General features: G+C 39.0%; 3 protein-coding genes across 4 annotated transcripts; 2 read left to right on the top strand and 1 right to left on the bottom strand.

The window, feature by feature from the left end:
* Window positions 1–1,325: 1,325 nt before the first annotated feature.
* slc39a7 (solute carrier family 39 member 7) lies at window positions 1,326–9,932 on the bottom strand. Its single transcript, XM_031740617.2, has 8 exons — window positions 9,781–9,932; window positions 7,338–7,916; window positions 6,293–6,461; window positions 5,594–5,674; window positions 5,329–5,463; window positions 5,001–5,114; window positions 4,046–4,242; window positions 1,326–2,471 (listed from the first exon to the last, which is right to left on the bottom strand). The coding sequence occupies exons 2-8, from the start codon at window positions 7,905–7,907 to the stop codon at window positions 2,217–2,219; spliced, it is 1,521 nt and encodes a 506-aa protein (XP_031596477.2). The 5' UTR covers window positions 7,908–7,916; window positions 9,781–9,932; the 3' UTR covers window positions 1,326–2,216.
* An 885-nt stretch (window positions 9,933–10,817) lies between these two features.
* On the top strand, window positions 10,818–14,924 carry LOC116320888 (major histocompatibility complex class I-related gene protein-like). Of its 2 annotated transcripts, none has more exons than XM_031740616.2 (7): window positions 10,818–10,955; window positions 11,661–11,927; window positions 12,375–12,653; window positions 12,824–13,126; window positions 13,755–13,859; window positions 14,035–14,052; window positions 14,164–14,924. In XM_031740616.2, exons 1-7 carry the CDS (start codon window positions 10,907–10,909, stop codon window positions 14,172–14,174), a joined length of 1,032 nt encoding a protein of 343 aa, XP_031596476.2. In that variant the 5' UTR covers window positions 10,818–10,906; the 3' UTR covers window positions 14,175–14,924. The 2 variants fall into 2 exon arrangements, with proteins under 2 accessions (XP_031596476.2, XP_031596475.2); XM_031740615.2 differs by having other exon boundaries at window positions 14,161–14,923.
* A 329-nt stretch (window positions 14,925–15,253) lies between these two features.
* LOC116328436 (class I histocompatibility antigen, F10 alpha chain-like) lies at window positions 15,254–20,985 on the top strand. The gene is made up of 6 exons (XM_039606109.1): window positions 15,254–15,421; window positions 18,585–18,851; window positions 19,376–19,654; window positions 19,803–20,105; window positions 20,593–20,697; window positions 20,813–20,985. Exons 1-6 carry the CDS (start codon window positions 15,376–15,378, stop codon window positions 20,848–20,850), a joined length of 1,038 nt encoding a protein of 345 aa, XP_039462043.1. The 5' UTR covers window positions 15,254–15,375; the 3' UTR covers window positions 20,851–20,985.
* Window positions 20,986–21,276: the final 291 nt, after the last annotated feature.

The following is a 21,276-nucleotide window of genomic DNA, read 5'->3' as shown; positions in this document are numbered from 1 at the left end:
GGGCTTCATTTTTTAATTTAATAAGTTACATCTTAACAAGATGCACATATAAAACATATAGCCCCAGCAGATAATCCAAATTTATACCACACTTAATATATTCCATAAATTAAAAAAATGGTGAAAACGTGGGACTTCTAGATGAGCCAAAACTCAAAGCAAACCTTATCCCAACCAAGTTATGTGTTCAGCATAAGTTACCATCGTGATTTATCCAGGTCAAAAAAAAAAAAAATTTATAACACAGAAAATTCTTGACTTTAAGATTAACACCTTGCTTCGTAGCAGAGCCCTCACACCAAATGACAGCCTGTGCAGAGCAGGATGACTGAATTCATCAGCACAGGGCTTAATGTCAGGTCACATTGTGACATGACAGCGTGACATTATTGTTGGTTAAAGCTACCAGTTGTATAAAGATCAATAATTTTTTCACAGATTTTTTAGGTTTGTGTGTATCAACAGACTCAGTTTGTTTTTGTTTCAAGCTTTTCCTCGTTTTACAACTGCATTTTATGAAAAGTTGTTTGAAGTTTGTGGAGCAGGAAACACAAGTAGGTCAGGTGTGAGTGACCTGTTTGATTGGTAGGGTTGGTCCAAACAACAGAGTTGATCAAATCTAGTGGCAAACCGCAGAGCAGCCATATGTAAATGTTTATTTTGCCAAACAACTTGCCTTCTGAGTCTATAGTGAATTTTAAAATAACTAAATAAATAATTGCGATTAGCCATTTTGCCTAAACATGGTTAAATCTGGAGATTATGGTCTAAGGAGCTTGGAAAGAAAGTGACTGAACTCTCATCCAGGATTCTTTTCTTATAAAACCAACTGGCCTATCGGCCGTGCGCCTCACCACATACACCAAGGTGTGGCTCATTCTCAGCAGAGGTTTTGATTGAAAACATTGTGAAACCTTGGAGGTTCTCAGGCATCTAGGTCAGGGTAGCCTGACCTAGATGACTGAGAACCTACAGACATACTGCAGATTGTTCTGCCCCTATCTACTACTCTTGTGAAATAAAATAAAAAAATAAACCCACAAACACACACCTGTGTTGCTTCACGAGTCTAGCAAATGTCCTTTAAGGTGCTTTTAACATGATTTGAGGACGTGAGATCTCTCAAACACAACAAATGCAAAAAAAAAAGATGCAAAGATGCAAACACAACAAAAGAGATACATCTCTTACTCCCTCTAGTGGTCTTTTCTGAAAATAGTCACAAAAACATTTCTGTGCTCGGCATCACTTCTAACAACTTAAAAACCATTTCATTATAATCTTGTTATGGTCAATTATAGAATATACAGAAAAATCATCAACACTTTGAAAATAATTACCCTTTATTGAGGATTTCAGAACAGCTCAAAGTGTTTTATTCATTCTTTGTCATCAGCTGGAAAAAAATAGTTTGGTTAGGAATGTTAAAACTGCTTCTACTTTAATAAACAACCAGGTGAGAGTTTAATCATTTCAGAGTAATTATGTTGCCATTTGTAGCACATGCGTAAAAGCCACATTTACTTTTATTGTGTGGAATGTAAAAATATTGAGATTTGGTACATTCAAACTAAACACACATTAATCAAGTAGAACAGAGCACTGAGTCACTTCAGTGAGAGCAACACCAGCACTTTCTCCACTCATTCACTCACCAAACCCTAAAATGAACAGAAGATCTGTTACATCTTAAACTGATATGGATTCAGATGGAAAATGTTTCTGACTTAGAGGGAAGTTACTTGTCAGCTCAGCATGTAGTTAGATGGCGGCCGGATGGTCGATGTAGTGAAGATGGTAAGTTGATACTGAGCCAGTGTACAAACAGAGTCCACATCCACATCCTTCCCTTTCTCAAAAATCTTTCCACTCATGTTATTTCTTCCAGCTGTCAGTTTCTTTAGTGGAGCAGTGTTAACACTCCAGAAGTTAGCACTACTCCTCTCAAAAATCACAAAGTATTAACAGAAATCAGGGATGTGCGCATGAACTGTTAAGAAAAACAGACACTAGACAACAAAAACATCATCCGTTTTTCCACTTTCCATCAAGTTTGTGCCAAAATACAACAACAAAGAAACAAACAAGGAAACACACCTTTGACAAAAATAATCCACGATCTCTACGTGAAAAGGCTTTTTAAACCGTTTGACCTCTTCTCTCTCTCTGTCTCTCCATCCCCTGCGCTGTAAGAAGTCTGTGTGCTCTGCAGCGCCTCACTCGTACTCCGCGATCAGCACCATCATGCCGACTCCGAACAGCAGGGCCAGAATTTCCAGTAGAGACTGGCCGAAACTGGAGCGGCCCGCCAGCAGCTCTGGGAGCACCGTCACTGTGGCGATGTAAACGAATCCGCCAGCCGTGAAGGGCAGGATCCAGGCGGTGGCAGCGGCACCCACGCCTTCAGCCAACAGTGAGCAAGCCGTCCCAGCCAGAGCTCCCAGAGCGGTCAGCAGCTGTAGACACATGGCCTGCAGGCAAAGAGGGAGAAGATAACGTTTCATGAATTTTCTACAGTTCATATATATATATATATATATATATATATATATATATATATATATATATATATATATATATATATATATATATATATAGATATATATATATATATATATATATATATATATATATATATATATATATATATTTAAAATCTTTTAAAGAGAACCAGAATAGAGAACCAAAGCAGCTTCCCTGTACAGATCAGCAAAGAACAGTGAACCTCAGCCCCAAAGCAGCATCACACAGTCAGGGTGAAAACCCCCAAAACAATACACTGTCAATTAATTCTACTGTTTTATATTTTCAGGCATACCATGTCATTATCTAAACTAAGTACTTCATTTAATCAAGTGCACTTGACTGGCTGCTCCTGGTTGCTGCTTACTGTCTTAATTGAGAGGAAGCAGTAAGGTTGTACTTACACACTGCTTCTGCAGTTTGGCCTTTTTGTTTTCCCATTCGACACGGTGTAATGTGTCCTGTGTGTGTGTACTTCATCTAAGGTTTATATTGCTCATTTTAAGACCTGATGAGGACCAATTATTTTTATTATGCCCTCATATGTGAAACCTACAATTTAAAGAAGGTGTACTTTGTTGTTACCAGGACTGTAGATCAGCTGATTACACAGTTACATAGTCTGCTCACTAAACTTTATTATCTTGAGGTAGGTTATTTTTCTCAGTTGCACCCACACAACATTTTAGGATTCCCCACCTGTAAAATCACCACCTAATCCTGTATTTATCATAAATAATGTGTATTCTATAGTTCAGGAACCTTTTGTAGTCTTTTAGACTTTGTGTGAAATAAAAATTTCACACAAAAATATTTGTTTGACTTGTTTACTACTTTTTGTCCTTGTCTGTACTCTAATTTTAGTAACTGTACAGTACTCTGCTTTGGTAACTATAGTCCATGATGTAAAAATTGTGTGTGTTTCTGTTCCGTGTCTTGTTCTGTTTGTGTATGTGGTTTTTTTTGCTGCTGATACAACCAAATTTACCCTTGTGTGACAATGAAAGGATTATTCTATTCTCTCCATTTGCAGCACCACTATGCAGTTTTACAGTTTCACTCAATTAAAAGCACGCTGAGAACTGTACACAGAAATCCAAGGACTTTTGAGCCTCTATGACAAAATTCAAGAGTTTCATGGTTCAAAAGCAGTTGCCAGCCAGACCACAGCAGGTTTTCCACTGTGTTTTATGGGGAAGGAGGAGCAGTGGCTTTACATATTTAATGACTGTGGATGCTGTTTGGGTCGTCATTTAGAGACTAAACTGACCACGAGACAAGATGTGTCAGTATGTGGGTGGATAACCATTTCCTGATGGACATGCTTTACAGTGTTGATTAGAAAACTCCGCCTGCATGTAGCCAGGCAGTCTTTGTTTGAATAGTTCTTATTAATTCCTCCTTGTATGTAGTTGTTGTTTTCTGCTTGTTTATACTTTGTTAAGTATACTGACGAGTGTGTGTACACTGTGTCAACAACTTTGGGACTCCTTTTTGCAGCTTTTTCATATTTGGTGTTTACCTTCCTCTTGGTGCAGCCAGACTGGACGAGGATGGCAAAGTCTCCGATCTCATGCGGGACCTCATGAAGCAGGATGGTGATGGTGGTGACGGTGCCCACAGCTGGACCAACCAAGAATGAAGCTCCAATTGCCAAACCATCAGTGAAATTATGTGTGAAGTCAGCTGCCAGGTTTAGGTAACCAGACACCTTGATATCTGCATTATTGGAAGGAACAGTAAAGACCCGAAGAATATGTAAAGTGTTTAGTGGCTCATGAAGTGAGGCAAACAATGAGTTTTTTATGTTTCAAGATTCCCACAAAAAAACAAAAATAAGAACAACCCAAGAAAAATGTGAACATTCTTTCCTCTGACACGCACATTAAAAACTTGATTCCAAACAGATTTTGAAAGACCAAGAAAACATGTTTGCAGCTTGGTGCTGTTTTCTGTTACACAAAGCTGATCTCTGAAGCTAAGCAGGGTCGGGCCTGGTTAGTACTTGAATGGGAGACTGCCTGATACCAGTCTGTTCACCATCTCACATGTGAACATGTTCTGTTTTATCCTCAACTGTGCATGTTTGCAGATTCCAGACAATTAAGAATCCAACCTCCGTGCCACGTTAATTCTATCCCAGTTCCATCTAAAGTGGGAATTTGGAAAGTCAGAGTTCGCCAAAGGTGATTTTCCCCCTTAAAAAGTCCGAGCAGCCATACCACAAACCAACTTTACAATCCAAGATGGCAGCAATGTGAATAAACAGTAGAAAATGTCATTTTTACTACCACTATTGTGTAGTTATGACTCATAAAAATAAGCCACACACAGGCTGACACACACAGTGACCAGGCTCTATCAGTGAATGTCCTGCAGCGGCATTTTTAAGAAGCTCAAAGAAGTGTTTGTGTGCAGGTTCAAATTCTGTTTGAAATCAGTTGCTTCAGCACAGTAACTACACTTCAGTGCTTCACCTGTACTCTTTTTCTCCTCTTTCTTTGATGGTTTCTGATCTTTGCCTTCTTTCTTCTCCTTCTTCTTCTTTTCTTTTTCCTCCTCTCCATCACTGTCCTTCTCTTTGGCAGCAACTGAAAAAGCCACACAGAACAAAGTTCAAAACACTTACAGAGAATAAAGCTGGAAAATCTAGTGAACATGCAGTTTTACAAAAAACTTCTGAACTGAAAACAGCAACAAAATAACATTTACTTTATGCACAAATCTGGTTTTGTACACGACTGATCTTCTTTCAGGGCAATTTAAAAGAATTTGAGATCAAAAGAAGAGTTTCCTCCAGCGTACCGTGAGAGTGTCCATGGGAGTGTCCGTGGCCATGTCCTCCCTTCAGCAGACGCACAAATTTTTCCACCACTAGGAAAGCAATGATCCCACCGAGAACCCAAAGACCCACAGACATCATATGACCGTGGGCGGCTCCTATACAGGTAGGGAATAGGGAGCAGTGCTTCATGAGCTCTGCTTGGCTTTAGAAACTCTGTTTTTTTTAAATCACCCGCAAATAACCACACAACCAACATTAAAAAAAGGAAATCCCATTAATGCATACCGTGAGAGTGGCCATGGTCATGTGACTCTTCAGTTGCATGTGAGTGTCCATGATCCCCATCTCCGTGATGTGAGTGGGGCTCTGTGCAAAACAAAAATGACATGAGGAGACGTCAGAAACACAAGCTGAGGATCGTGCTGCTCTGTTTTTCTCTCTCAGCTGTTTAACAAATCTAAAAGTTAAAACCAACAGAGACACCGAGCTGCTTATTTTACCATCACAGGCAATTTTGGGTTTGACAAGAGTGCCAAAGCTGTAAAGGCACCAGTATACCCTCCGCATGGGTCGCGTTGTGCGCCGCCGCAACATCATCACGCAGTCACTTCTATTCTCCTGAACGACAGGTGTCGCCACTTGGACAATACCACCACATAAGTGCTGATATAGGAAGAGAAGAAGTCAAAACCAGACGCAAAGACTTTGCCCAACTACAACCTTACTTTTTTCCACAAAGTCTCATATTTTTAAACTGTTGCAACATCTCTCATTGTATATATGTGTTTACTTCTTCAGTGCCCAATGTGCAAAATTACTGGACTAAATATCACTGGAATCAATTAAAAACTATTTTCTCTGTCATGAGGTATTTGTGAATAATGTGAGCATATCTGAAACACTTTATAAATACTTGGAACCTTCACTTTCATCAACTTACTGTAAAAAACAGAAAAAGGAAATGAGAATGGAACTCGTACTCACCCAGAGCATGTGGTATGAGGTGGAGGAAGGCGTCACCCAGCAATCCACCAGACGCGAAGCTCAGCAGCACTTTGAGCAGATTCTGGTGCTGGTCGCTGTTGGACTGAACTGGGATCAGAAACAGGATGAGGAAGGGAGCTGCACTGATCAGCAGGGTGGCTCCGACAGCCTGCAGACAAAGACGGAGGAGGGAGTTTAAATTTCATATGTTTTGTATTCATGTGAAAAAAAACTTAAACTGCTTGAGCCTCATACTGCGTATCTACGTACTAGCTTTGTGATAGTAGCATAAAAATGTATAACAAAGGTTAGCATGTTGTTTTGAAGAGCTTTGATGTCGTGCTGGGAGCGGTTTGATTTTTATTATCACATTCTTGTCTGTTCATGCAACACATCTGAAGTAATGCCAATAAAGTGTAGAGCGCTCTGACAGACCTGCCTGCAGTCTAGCAACAGCTGCAAAATTGTGTGTAAAATGGCAAACGTTTTTCTTTACAAGCATCAAGTAGATAATTAGAGAAAATAATTAATGACATATTTTGTTTGATTTGTAAACATATTGTGATGACTGAATTTGAAGTGCAGTAAAAAGAGATATTTCTCCTTTACAGACAAAATGTAATCTGATTAAGTACATGTGATTACTGGCGATGATAAATGGTCAAATGAACATTTGTTAATTTATTTAAATAATCTGTGTATTTTCATATTGTTTTTGACCAGTTTTCCAGGCTGTTTTTTTTTTTTACTGAAAAACTGCACTTAACAAAAGTACTTATAAGAGTATAATAATATAATTTTTCTTAGGCTGTGGCTATGACCCATTTATTGTTATTATTCACAAAAATTTTAAATCTGACAATTGAAAGAAGTGGTTTACTGGAGGCTTATGAGACAGACGTTTTTTGTCTTGATGCTTTATAGTTTTTCTGAGACATGAACATTGCATCAATGTCTCTAACAATCAGCAAGAAAAAAAAGTTTATGCACAATGATTAATTTGTCTTCAAACCCAATTTCTGAACCTAAACAAGCAGTCACTCACCTGTGTCCACAGCTCCACCGTGTTCCTCTTCTCGCGCCCCGCCTCCCTCTTCGTCCTCTCCCCTCCGTGTGAGTGCCCGTGTCCACCTCCCTCCTTATGTACTCGAACAACATTCTCACGATGAGCATCCTCATGTCCGTGATCGTGAGAGTGGCCGTGTCCGTGATCGTGTCCGTGATCATGAGAGTGGCCGTGTCCGTGATCGTGTCCGTGATCATGAGAGTGGCCGTGGCCGTGATCGTGTCCGTGATCGTGTCCGTGATCATGAGAGTGGCCGTGGCCGTGATCGTGTCCGTGATCGTGTCCGTGATCGTGACCGTGATCGTGATGCTCCTCTTCCTGCAGGTTGGCTTCAGCGCTCCACTTGCTTGCTCCGTGGAACATCTTCACCTGAGAGCCATGGGAGTGCCCGTGATGATCATCCTCTCCGTGGGAGTGGCCGTGGTGGCCGTGGGAGTGGGTGTGTCCATGGTCACCATGGGAATGGCTGTGAGCAGTGGCTAAATGAGATGCTAACAATAGTACTGCAGATGCTGCCAATGTCAGTGCCAGCAGACGTACACAGCCCATATTAAAACCCTGGGATGTAGAGAAAAGAGAAGAAGACATCTAATAAATAAAAACCCAGCAGCATGAAAACTGAAGCCAAAGTGAGAGTGAAGAAACAGACTCTCAGTTTAAACTGTCCAACCAAATGATATTAAGAACATTTTTAAAGGTTTGATGCAAAATTAACTATAAAATTCCCCTCTGTGGATAGTTTCCACATCATTAATAATCTGTTTGTAACACTGCAGTTTTATTTTCTTCAGGCTTAAGATTAAGGCTGCTGATAGACAGGGAAATGCAGCTGATCAGTGTCGGGTGGACCACACTTTGAGTCACTGAACTGCACCTCATGACTCTGTTTGTGTTGTTAGTGCCTTATTGAACATTTGTCAATGACATTGTAATACTTTACTTGTCTCATCTATATTAAGCAGTTTAAAAATGCAGCTTGGTAACCAAGCTAGTATCAAATGATAACTACCACTCTCTGGTCCAAATATGGTAACTTCCAGCTCCAAAGCACTAACATGGCAGAAGTCAAATACAGAACACTGAAACGTTAACAAGAAGAATCCAAGACCAATGGGTGATGCAATAATGGCTATGTTCATCATTTATATACAGTTTATGGCTCTAACTCAGAGGGCATGTTTACACGAAGGAATCTTTGGTACTCAACAGGACAGTTATAATAGTTGTGGGCTGCATAGAGCCGATGTTTGCATGTTTGGTTATGTTGTAGGTTATAGCATAGGGTTCAGAAGGGTTTGTGGTTATGACGTAGATTTCCTGTTGAAGTACAAATCCCCAGTCACGCATGTATATGACATTATATTCTGTCTTAGTTATCCTCTTTGTTCTGTGCTGGACATAATGCTGCAACTCATGACCTTCATCTATCTCTGTCTGCACTTGCAGCTCAGCCAGCACAGTCCTCCACGTTGTCTTTATTTAACCAGTAAACATCTGGCCACATTTTACGATCCCTTTCTGCTCATGGTGGGTTTAAAAATCACAAGTAGAACAGAAAGAGTCAGAATCAATCTTTGGCCCTAACAGGTTGTGTGATATCCATCTGTATTTATGAGCTATTTCAAGAGGAAATTAGACACTACATATGTACAGAAGGTGCAACAAGTTACTGCAGAAACCAGCACTTTCATTAAATGCAGGATCAGAGCTATTCTCCAAGATCTGAGACGTCAACAAATAAACCTCAATAAGCTTAAACTTCTATTAAAATATGACTACGTATGTCATCCGGTGCGCTTCCGGACGCATTTCCAGTCACATGTGTTTCAGATCCGGACCAAATGAGGCGATTGACCTGTTAACTGACCAAGATAACAGCGAGTTATCCTAATTCATCAGGAGTTTGCATGAAGCTATTATAACTGTCCACTGCTGTGACTGCAGACTGAAGCCCTTCAAATCGAAAAAAAAAAAAAAAAACCACGTTGTAACTTCTGTTTTTTGTGCTTTTAGCTGGTTTGCTTTGATATAATACTGTAATAGATCGCTGCATGTGTATGTATGGGCAGCAGCATCTGCTGATGTGTGCCTGCAGCCGTATCACTTTAGCTGTGACGATACAATGAAGTGAAGGTAACCTGACTTTGATTGAGCTAGCTTTGTCTTCTCTTGTGATTGTTTATTTGCTCACTGTTTGGTGGGTGAAAGTGGATAATCCCTGTGGAGAGCATCAACTTTAATCTCAAAGTAAACAGCAAAAGCCGCTCAAAGAGGACCACTGACCGCAGGTTTCAATTAGCTGTTAGGAAAGTCTGCTAGCTGGCTAGCTAGCTAGTAACTAACTTGCTAGCATGTTGCTGCAGCAGAAGCAACATGTCTGAATGCAACTTGATAACAGAAAAAATAAAGATTAAAATCTTACCAGATAGTGTCAGATATCAGTGAGTGTCTGGCACTTGATAACCGTCTATCCTGCGCTCAGAACTACCAATCTTTCTGCCTACGTTGATGCTGCTGATGGCTGAGAATAAGACGTGGCGTTTACTCAACTAAACTAAACGAAATCTCGCGGGATCACGTTCCATTCAAAGTCTACCTCCTCCTGTTGTGGTGCTCTTGAGACAATTTTTTACTCACTACTTAGATTAAATTACATGTTTATTTATTATAAAGCATTATAGTCACATATTAAAACTTTTAACTGAAAATAAAAAAAGAATATCATTTCTTCTGATTTAAAGGAGATAACCAAATTATCGCGAGATATGTGATACCGACAGCCAGATCCCGGAGCTAGGGAGGATATAAACATCCTGCCTCGAATAACTGACGGTTTTGTTTATTTATGTAAAGTAAGGAATCGCACTTTTTCATGATAGAGAGAGAGTCTATCATGACATAACAAAACAGCAACAATAACAACAACAACAACAATAATAATATAATAATAATAATAATAATAATAATACAGATTCTACACATTTATGTTTTATGAATTTTCAGATAACTTTTATTTAAAAGAGGAACAATATCACAAAAATAACGTTAATATTTATGAAAAAAGCACATATTGTTGAAGTAGACGTTGCTTTGAATCCAGTGATAATAATCGTTCGATGAAGCAGTCATTACTGCATTATACATCACAATATGTTTTTTTTTTAAATAATTGATACATTAAAAATACATTTTTTAAAAATCCAGATTTTTAACTATGAGGACAATGGTTTTGTCTTTTAGGTCCTAAAAGTTACTTACACTAAGACACATTTCTGACATATGACCTTTTAACATGTTTTTGAAACAAAAGGCAAATGTGGTTTGCTCAGTCCTTAACAAAAAAAAAGTAGCTTATTTTGCAGTGCTTCACTTTCGCACTCAGCACTATAGGTTATGACAGGTCATATAGCCGGCCGGTCTGTTGTGCCAGCATCTAAATGTGACGTTATTGGTCAGAGACGCTTTCACACCCCCTAGCTTCTCTGTTCACATTTCTTATCAGCTGCCTATTTTAGCTCTATAGGACCCATCTTATTCATACAAACAGGATGAATAGCCTGTGTCTTTTTCTCCTCTCCTGTCACGTTTCATCTGCAGGTAAAATGATTCCTTCTTATTTCTGTAAAGCACGTCTGTAGCAGCCGTTACTGTCCTTTCTTCCTGTATAACGGAACTCTGATGCTGCGCTTTTAGTTTTACTTTCGTCTTTAATTTTATGATCCCCTAAATTACCATTTTTTTACATGTAGGAGGAAGTTAGGAATAACTCATAAATGCATTCCTTAAACATCTCCTCCTAATTCAGTTCATATTATTGATGTTTAATCCGCAGTTTTATATCACGAGGAAGAACTGCTGACATTGGCAACCCGTTGAGATAGTCACACGCAGTTCCCATTAATGTAACTAAATTAGTTTTATATCAGCAACAAATAGTACCACTACTCCTTCTGCTGCATCGGCTGCTGCTAATACTGCTATTGAGTTTAAATGAGACTATTAACAAGCACAACATCATTTATTTGTTATTATATCATATTTAAACACTGGGGGGCAGTGTAGCCTACAAAGCGACAAACTGCTATTTTAACCTGAATCAGCCAGTCCTATAAAAAAGCAGTCCTCATTTGAACTGTTGCTTTCTGTGACAGATTTGACTTTGGTTTGATTAAATTAGCTTAAAATCTATGAGAAGGACACTTTTTCAAAGAACAATAACTACTGAATTATTAGTAAAATGTCATTATAAATAAAACCACTGTTCTATTGGTGCTCTAATCGCTGACATGTTTTCCTCAACAGTGAAACACTCCCTGAAATATTTCATCACTGCTTCCTCTGGGATCTCAGACTTCCCAGAATTTGTTGGTGCGGCTGTAGTTGATGGGGTTTTAGTGGGCTACTGTGACAGCAGCATCAGGAGAGCTGAACCCAAACTGGAATGGATGAAGGAGTTAATAAAAAAAGATCCTCAGCACTTGGAGTGGTACACGCAGAAGTGCTCTGGGAATCAGCAGGTCTTCAGAGCCAATATTAATAGTCTGAAGAAGCGCTTAAACCAAACTGGAGGTACAGTAATATCACCCTTTACCTTAAATGTTGCTCTTTTCATTCATACACACAGCGAGAGTTACATCCTTCCATCATACTTTATTTCATTTTATTTGGGGGTTTTCATTTACACACCTAAAATAATCAGTCTACCACATAAGTAAAGTTACAAGTAAGATATTTACTCTGTTCTAGTGACCATAATAAATTATTGGCCTAGTTTAACTTGTTGTGTTAGAGGGATAGCAAGAAAAATCCCTGCCATATACAAGGTCACTGTCACTGTGTACATCAACAGTAGCTGAAGTAAATGGTTACTTCCAAGGACAAGAATAATAAAGAGGAGGATTTCTTTGTGTTGTTTTTATGGTAAATATTGAAAACTCGCAGCAGGATTTACCTTTCTGATCATCTTTAACCATCCACAACTTTACTGGCTCTGCATTCGCTCTCTCTCTCTGTCAGGTGTTCACATTTTTCAGAGGATGAATGGCTGTGAATGGGACGATGAGACTGATACAATCACAGGTTTTAATCAGTATGGTTATGATGGGGAAGACTTCATAGCATTGGACCTGCAGACACTAACATGGATCGCTCCTAAACCACAGGCTGTCGTCACAAAACTGCAGTGGGATACTGAAAAACCCCGATTAGAACACAACAAGAACTACTACATCAACAGGTGCCCCGACTGGCTGAAGAAGTATGTGAAATATGGGAGGAGCTTTCTGCAGAGAACAGGTAGAATTACATATGCTATTATATATGGTTGCAAAAGCTTCCCTTTCTCTTTCTATTCCAGATTATCATTTCAAGGAAAATGAACCAGTGCATAGACAAACATTTCATCCATGGTTATCAGCTGTCCCAGATAAAGCCTCTCTCCCTATTTTGTTTTTATCTTTTCCCAGTTCTTCCCTCAGTTTCTCTCCTGCAGAGGACTCCCTCCTCTCTAGTCAGCTGCCATGCTACAGGTTTCTACCCAGAGAGAGCCATGATGTTCTGGAGGAGAGACGAAGAGGAAATTCATGAGGGTGTGGAGCATGGAGAGATCCTCCCCAACCATGACGGGAGCTTCCAGATGAGCGTTGAGTTGAATGTTTCATCAATCAAGCCAGACGACTGGAGGAGGTACGACTGTGTGTTTCAGCTCTCTGACGTTAAGGAAGACATCATCACCAAACTGGACAAAACAGCGATCCGGACAAACTGGGGTGAGACAGGCTCAGGAATGAAGTTCTGTATCTCAAAGTTTACAACACCATCATATTTAAAAAACTTTGAAACAAATAAATGTCTGCATGAAATTCTTGAGTCAACAGAAATTCATTTGTGATGTCATTTTAACTATATGTAATTAAAAATATTTTGCACAGTGTCAGAGGAAACAATGGAGACATTAATTAAGAGTAAAGGACCTCTGATCTGCTAAAGTTTCTCAAATGTGCCAAATCCGATCATAGAACCGATATAATAAACACCAAATATTGTACAACCTCATCCTATAACCATGTATAGAATAATGGTGCTAACATTTACACTAAGGAGAAGTTTGATAACAAAAAAGCCAAAAATGCATAATTAAATTAGGCTGAAGCAGTATTTACAGTTTTTGCTTTTACATTGCAAACCATCCTAAACACAAACACTATTTTTCTTCTTTATGATCCAAACAAACTGAGATCTGGCTACTACAGATCTCATGAACCACACCATTGAAGAAGAAAATGAGAAAATGTTTCTCTTAACCACATACAATGTTCAGAAGTGATGCATTAACACTGGAAACAGCAGCTTGGTTTGGCAGCAGAGTGAATGATCCAACATTTTGGACCTTTTCAGTTTCTCCCTCAGTGTTTCCTGTTGGTCCTGTTGTTGGAGGTGTTGGAGGAGTTTTACTCCTCCTGGCAGTCTTTGGTTTCTTCATCTGGAGAAGAAACAGTAATGGTGAGATTACAGCAGATTTTACTCCAATAATGAATTTCGAATTTATGCACGTTGTAGTTATATGTACTTACATGATAGTTTTGGTGATATTTTTAGTGAGTTATTTGATAATTTGGCTTTGCTAAACTCTGTCATGTTAATCATTTTGTTTTTCATTATTCTGCCTGTATTTCAGAGTTCCAGCTGGCAAACAGTGAGTAATATTAATAAAATGCAGCAACTTGTTTTTACTTTGTTAGTAACTGATACTCTGTTTACTGTAACAGGAGACATTTCATTTTCTGTTTTCTGTTTGTCTTAGCAGGGGAGCAGTGACGATGAGAAGAAGCTGAGTGAACACCGAGTTTCATCACATTTTCCCAGAAAGGGAAATATTTTCATTTGGAGAGTGCTGATGACCCACCAGCTTTCATTAGCTGAACATACATAGAAAGATGCAGCTTTCAGGTTTGAAGAACAGTGCAAAGTGGGAGACTTATCTGACTGTATGGAGGACAGCCAAACAGCTGCTTTACATTTTGATCTTAGTAAACAGTTTCCTGATGAGTTTATAATCTCAGTCACTAATTTCAAGTGTTACAACATGATGCTTGTTCAGAAACTAGGGTATGCTTTAGGACTAAATTGTGTAGTTAGCATAAAGTACCTCATTTCTCTGTCCATTCCTCAATCAGCAATGGCCAAAATGCTCCGTTTGAAGCTGCAAGGATGTGACTTCACTAACATCTGGGTGATGATATTGATAATGATATTTAAAAAAAAATTATTTAATAAGCGTATTAAGTGTGTGAGAAGAGTTAAAATCCATTTTTGTTTTCTGTGTTTTTTGGTACATGTTCAGAGTTTTTACGAGGTCTGTTTCCTTCTAACCAGCTATTTATTCAATATGATGTAAACATCTACGGTACTGTGCCCTGCCCAGAGAGTTGCACACGATTGTTTAAATATTTTTGAACCTTTATTTTGATAAGAGCGTAATTATTATACACAGAGATAACACGCACAACAAAATAAAAGAAGCAGACTTTTATCCTTTGCTCTGTTGCTGACTGTGTTTGTCTCTGTTCTAAACCTCTGTTGTGTGAGTTTAGACTCATTTGAAAACAACAAACATCAATCCTGAAAATAAGTTCTGTCTAAATTGCGAGTAATGAAAGACATTAAATACAAAAATCGAGTAATAAAAAAAATTAAATTATCTGGATGCATAAACATCTGATTAAATCTTCATAATTGCTGTGTCTCGCCCATACACCGTGTATCAGAAAGTATACATTATATGTATATGCTCTACAATGCTGATAGCTGAAACGGTTTTGACTGAATAGTCTTTTGTTTCAACAGTTTGTGATTAGATGCTTCTATTTGGATACGTGGGAACTTTTGTTGTGATAGTTGATTTAGTTGTAGCTTCCAGTGAGACTTCAGTCTGACACGCCCACACTCCACAGGTTCAGGACGAAGCTTGTTTCAAATCTGCTGACAAAGGTTTGAGCTCCAGGATTTTCAGAACAAAATGAAGTTGCTTGCACTGCTCCTCTTCTGTAACACTGCGTCTTCAGGCAAGATCACATCCTAACTCTTACTGTTACTTTCTGCAGGGATTGTTGGAAGGGTTGTTTGATTTGATTACATTGTCTGTATTTGGTAACTATCCTGTGTAGCAACAAGCTATGGAAGTTTTACTTTCACTTTTAAAGCGAGCATTTTAAACTTACTTTGCTTTAAAAATGTTGTGTTTGTCTTAGAGGTAAATCAAAGCAGGAAAGTCAGTGCACTATGATATACTTGTTTCAGCTGAAAAGCCTAAAGAAGGCTAAGGAAAGGGTAAGACCGTTAATAAGCCTTTGAATTTAACAGTAGAGGTATTTTAAGACTTTTTCAGAATTGTTTTCTTTCTCTTAAGAGGAGACAGCATGCTGTCAGGAAATTTCACATTTTACATGAAATCCTTTTTAAATTAAATAAAAAAAATCTTTCTCCCCCTTTTTTTAGCCTGTCTTGTGTGCTGCTTTTGCAGAATTATGATCTGAATGCACTGTTGTGCCAAATATAGCTCTATAGACTTCTCTTGTTTGTGTGTGTTTATTTGTTTATTTATTTCTATTATTATTTATTTATTTGTTATTATTTTTTATTTATATCTAATATCTATTATTTTCAATGTCTGTGAAGGTTCTCAGTCATCCAGGTCATCGTAGTCAAAGGAGTTTGCAAAGAAAAGCGTCTGGACTTCTTTAAGTTGCTTGAAGACGTTTCACCTCTCATCCGAGAAGCTTCTTCAGTTCTAAGGTCAAATGGCCGAGAGTCCCAGATTTAAACCCAGTGGGAGTATCCCCAAAGAGGGACAAAGGACCCCCTGGTGATCATTTAATCACATGAGCCAAGGTGTGAAAGCGGGTGTGGGACCTAATCAGCCAGGGTTTCGGGTGAGCTCATTGTGAAACCTGGCCCCACCTTGTCATGTGAATTCCTGAGGTCAGATGGCCCAGGATGTGAGTGGGCTTTAAGGCATCTGGGAGGGAACTCAAAACTGGATTATAGATGGCAGACAGTTGGTGTCGTAAACCACCGCCTCTGTTCAAAGATGGTCGCTCACAGTGGACATAGATGGCTTCTTTCACTCCTCTTTCAAACCATCTGTCCTCTCTGTCCAATATGTGAACATTGGCATCCTCGAAAGAGTGACCTTTATCCTTAAGATGCAGATGGACTGCTGAGTCTTGTCCTGTGGAGGTGGCTCTTCTATGTTGTGCCATGCGCTTGTGAAGTGGCTGTTTGGTCTCTCCAATGTAGAGGTCTGGGCATTCCTCACTGCACTGTACAGCATACACCACGTTGTTCAGTCTGTGTTTAGGAGTTTTGTCTTTCGGGTGAACCAGTTTGTGTCTGAGTGTGTTGCTGGGTCTGAAGTACACTGGGATGTCGTGCTTGGAGAAAAACTCTCCTTAGTTTCTCTGATACACCGCTACATAGGGGATGACAATGTTGTTGCATCTGTCTTTCTTATCCTCCCTCGCTGGTGTCTGATCTTCTTTTCTGTGACTCTTTTCTCTTTTCTCTGTCTTTCTGGTTCACCCGAAAGACAAAACTCCAAAACACAGACTGAACAACGTGATGTATGCTGTACAGTGCAGCGAGGAATGCCCGGACCTCTACATTGGAGACCAAACAGCCACTTCACAAGCGCATGGCACAACATAGAAGAGCCACCTCCACAGGACAAGACTCAGCAGTCCATCTGCATCTTAAGGACAAAGGTCACTCTTTCGAGGATGCCAATGTTCACATTTTGGACAGAGAGGACAGATGGTTTGAAAGAGGAGTGAAAGAGGCCATCTATGTCCACTGTGAGCGACCATCTTTGAACAGAGGCGGTGGTTTACGACACCAACTGTCTGCCATCTATAATCCAGTTTTGAGTTCCCTCCCCAGACGCCTTAACGCCCACTCACATCCTGGGCCATCTGACCTCAGGAAATCACATGACAAGGTGGGGCCAGGTTTCACAATGAGCTCACCCGAAACCCTGGCTGATTAGGTCCCACACCCGCTTTCACACTTGGCTCATGTGATTAAATGATCACCAGGGGTCCTTTGTCCCTCTTTGGGGGATACTCCCACTGGGTTTAAATCCAGGACTCTCGGCCATTTGACCTTAGAACTGAAGAAGCTTCTCGGATGAGAGGTGAAACGTCTTCAAGCAACTTAAAGAAGTTCAGACGCTTTTCTTTGCAAACTCCTTTGACTATTATTTTCAATGTACACGTGATATATGGCAATGACAGAGCTGAAATTTGAAATTAATATAATAAATAAAACACAAAATATACAAGATTAACCAAATTACAAGACAAGATTATCAATAAATCAACTGACCAGTCACTCCTTGTTGTTCCCATGTTGAGACTGAAACACTGGGGAGACCAAGCTTTCACTGTTGTGGCCCCCAAATGATGGAATAAGTTTCCCCTCCATATTAGGCTGGCCCCAACACTTGATATTTTTAAATCACTTTCAAAAACACACCTTGTTCCAAGGCGTTCTAGGAGTAGCACCAAAGTTAGCTTGTAGTCAGTTTTAATCAGTTTTTGGTCACTTTTAATCTTCTTTACTTTGTTAATTTTATTTATTTTATATATTTTATTGTCTATTTATTTTATTCATGTTTGACAAGTTATTTATTCATTTTTAGCTTTTTTCATGTATTTATTTATTTTATTGTTATTTAATTTTCTTTGTGTGTTTAATGTGTGTGTTTTTTTTTAAACTTTTCTCACCGTTTTTTACCGGAAAGTACTTTGGTCAGCCATGTTGTTTTCAAAGTTCTCTATAAATAAAGTTGGATTGGAGTAAATAAGAGGAAGAACTAAAAAGAAATAAAGGGTGAAATGAACACACCGGATGAACAGGTCCTCACTGAGAGAGTAACTGTGTATGAGTACGATGTGCAAATAATGAACAATATTTGCTGTTTCTAAAAACACAGTGTAAGTGGAAAATTGTGTAAATAACAAATACTATTTTCCCATTTCATTTGATTCTGTTTGTTAATGTACAGTCTTATTTTACACAAGTTCGAATGAGTGTGTTCTGCTATTACCAAATGAGGATTAACAAAAATATTAGGTTTATAACATGTTCTTTAGTAACCCACTGTGATAAAACAGCTTTAAAAACACTTCTAAAATGTATCTCAAAACCTAAAACTTTCTCTCCTCACAGTGAAATACTCCCTGAAATATTTCCTCACTGCCACGTCTGGACTCCCAGACTTCCCGGAGTTTGTGGCTTCTGCTTCGGTTAATGGAGTTCAGGTGGGTTACTGTGACAGCAACATCAGGACAGCCGAACCCACACAGGACTGGATGAAAAAACTAGTAAAAGACGACCCTCAGCACCTGGACTGGTATTCTGAGAAGTGTTTCGGAAATCAGCAGGTCTTCAGAGCCAACATTGATAGCTTGAAGCAACGCTTAAACCAGACTAGAGGTAAAAAAAAAAAAAAAAAAAAGTTAAATATATACATTCTATCTGAACGTCCATTGCTGAGGTGTTTTGTCACTTTGGTGTAGTACAATGTAGCAGTCAGTGTAACCACATGCGAACACATGCATTTAATGCACTTTTTAAGAAAAATAAAATAAATCACAGGAGATATCTGACTTTTTTTGTTATGTTTTGTTTATCTCAAATCTGTCCAAGTCCAGATAACAAAACATCTTTTTGTTTAGATCTTTGTGGAGATGTTCTGGTAGTTTTATGAGATTATTTACTGCTGTGTGGATTTACATTATGCTAAAATCTCCATCTAGGTGTCTGTGACAACCTCACAGTGTCCCATGTAGTCTAGGACTGCTCAGCATTTTCTTTATTGTTCTCCTGCCCCATATATGTATATTGTAATGATTATATTAGTCAAAAACTAATTTAATCCACCTCTGATAATCAACTTATTATACTTGGCTGTGCTTCAATCTCTCTGTTGCTGCACTCACTTGCTCTCGGGCTCCCAGGTCCTTACATCTTACAGAGGATGAATGGCTGTGAATGGGACGATGAGACTGAAGAAATTAAAGGTTTTAATCAGTACGGTTACAATGGTGAGGACTTCATAGCACTGGACCTGCAAACACTAACATGGATCGCTCCCAAACCACAGGCTGTCATTACAAAACTGAAATGGGATGCTGAAAAAGCTCGATTAGAGCACAACAAGAACTACTACATCAACAGGTGCCCCGACTGGCTGAAGAAGTATGTGAAATATGGGAGGAGCTTTCTGCAGAGATCGGGTAGGATTATATTTCTTAGTCTGTGCAGACATATGTTATGTACCCATTGTATCTCTAATCCACAATAACATTCCAGTGAAAATGAAAAAATGAACCCATAACATCTGTTCAAAACATCTGTCTCAGTTAAGACTCATTTGCTTTACAGTTCTTCCCTCAGTTTCTCTCCTGCAGAGGAGTCCTTCATCTGTAGTCAGCTGCCACGCTACAGGTTTCTATCCTCACAGAGCCAAAATGTTGTGGAGGAAAGATGAAGAGGAGTTTCATGATGGTGTGGACAAAGGACAGATCCTCCCCAACCATGACGGGAGCTTCCAGACGAGTGTTCAGCTGAATGTTTCATCAGTTAAGCCAGGGGATTGGAGCAGGTATGACTGTGTGTTTCAGCTCGCCGGTGCAGAGACAGACATCATCACCAAACTGGACAAAAAAGTGATCCACACCAACAGTGGTAAGACAGGCTCAGAAGTGATGTTATTGCTGTTAAAATACTGTAGCTATGGTGTCTTTTTCTTCTTTATATGTCACGTAGCCGGATATGTTTGTTTTATTCTGCAAACCTGCCAGAGTAGTTTTGCATGATTCATAGTTCAAGACAACTCCTATTTATTTTATGCATCCTACAAATACTGCTGGATTATCACAGATGAAATTTACAACAATAAAATGATGTTTGGGTCAGGCTTTAGGGAGAAAGAGGAACAGCAGTGTGGAGCTGTGTGGCTGTTTACAAAGTCTGATTTTTTTTTTCTCTTTTACCCCCTGAGTTGTTCAAGTATACTTTTAGACTCATTCTTTCCTGGATTCACATTACACCATCTCATTTGCAACCTGTGAATAACAAACCAATCAACTAACAGAAGAAAAAAAGATTGACAGTATTTTATCCAATAAACCTCAGAACTGAAGCATTGAAGCCACATTGTGGATCTTTTCAGTTTCTCTCTCAGAGTTTCCTGTGGGTCCTGCTGTTGGAGCTGCTGTTGGAGTTTTACTCCTCCTGGCAGTCTTTGGATTCTTTATCTGGAAAAGAAACAGTCAAGGTGAGATACAGCTGATATTTCCACTTAACTTCATAATTGTATGTACTTGTATAACATGATAGTCCTAGAAAATATTTTTATTTTCATTATTCTGAATCTCTCATCTATATAACAGGGTTCCAGCTTGCTGACAGTGAGGAAACAACAAATTGATCTTGTTTTTTCATTTTGGGAAACCACACAGTGACGACATTTATCTGAACAGGTGAACAGTGACGGGCTCAGTTTAGAACAGCAATGCATCCATGAAATGCTTCAACAAAATTACAGAGACTTTGTGTGTGTGTGTGTGTGTGTGTGTGTGTGTGTGTGTGTGTGTGTGTGTGTGTGTGTCTATCTATATCTATATATATATATATATATATATATATATACACACACACACATATATATGTGTGTGTGTGTGTGTTTACATTTGTGTTGAAATGATGTACTAAGCTTGAGTTATCTCTAAGTTATCTACAGGTCTTTATGAAGCATTGGTATTGCTGTGCAGTCCATATTCTTGCATGTATTTGTACCTTCTGTTGTTATGCATATATTTCTCTTGTTTGTATATATTTCTCCTGCATGTTATTT

Source organism: Oreochromis aureus, linkage group 22, assembly GCF_013358895.1.
Source record: "Oreochromis aureus strain Israel breed Guangdong linkage group 22, ZZ_aureus, whole genome shotgun sequence".
In the NCBI taxonomy this organism is placed as follows: Eukaryota; Metazoa; Chordata; class Actinopteri; order Cichliformes; family Cichlidae; genus Oreochromis; species Oreochromis aureus.
Note: the sequence above shows the minus strand (reverse complement) of the source record. Positions and strands in the feature narration are given on the sequence as shown.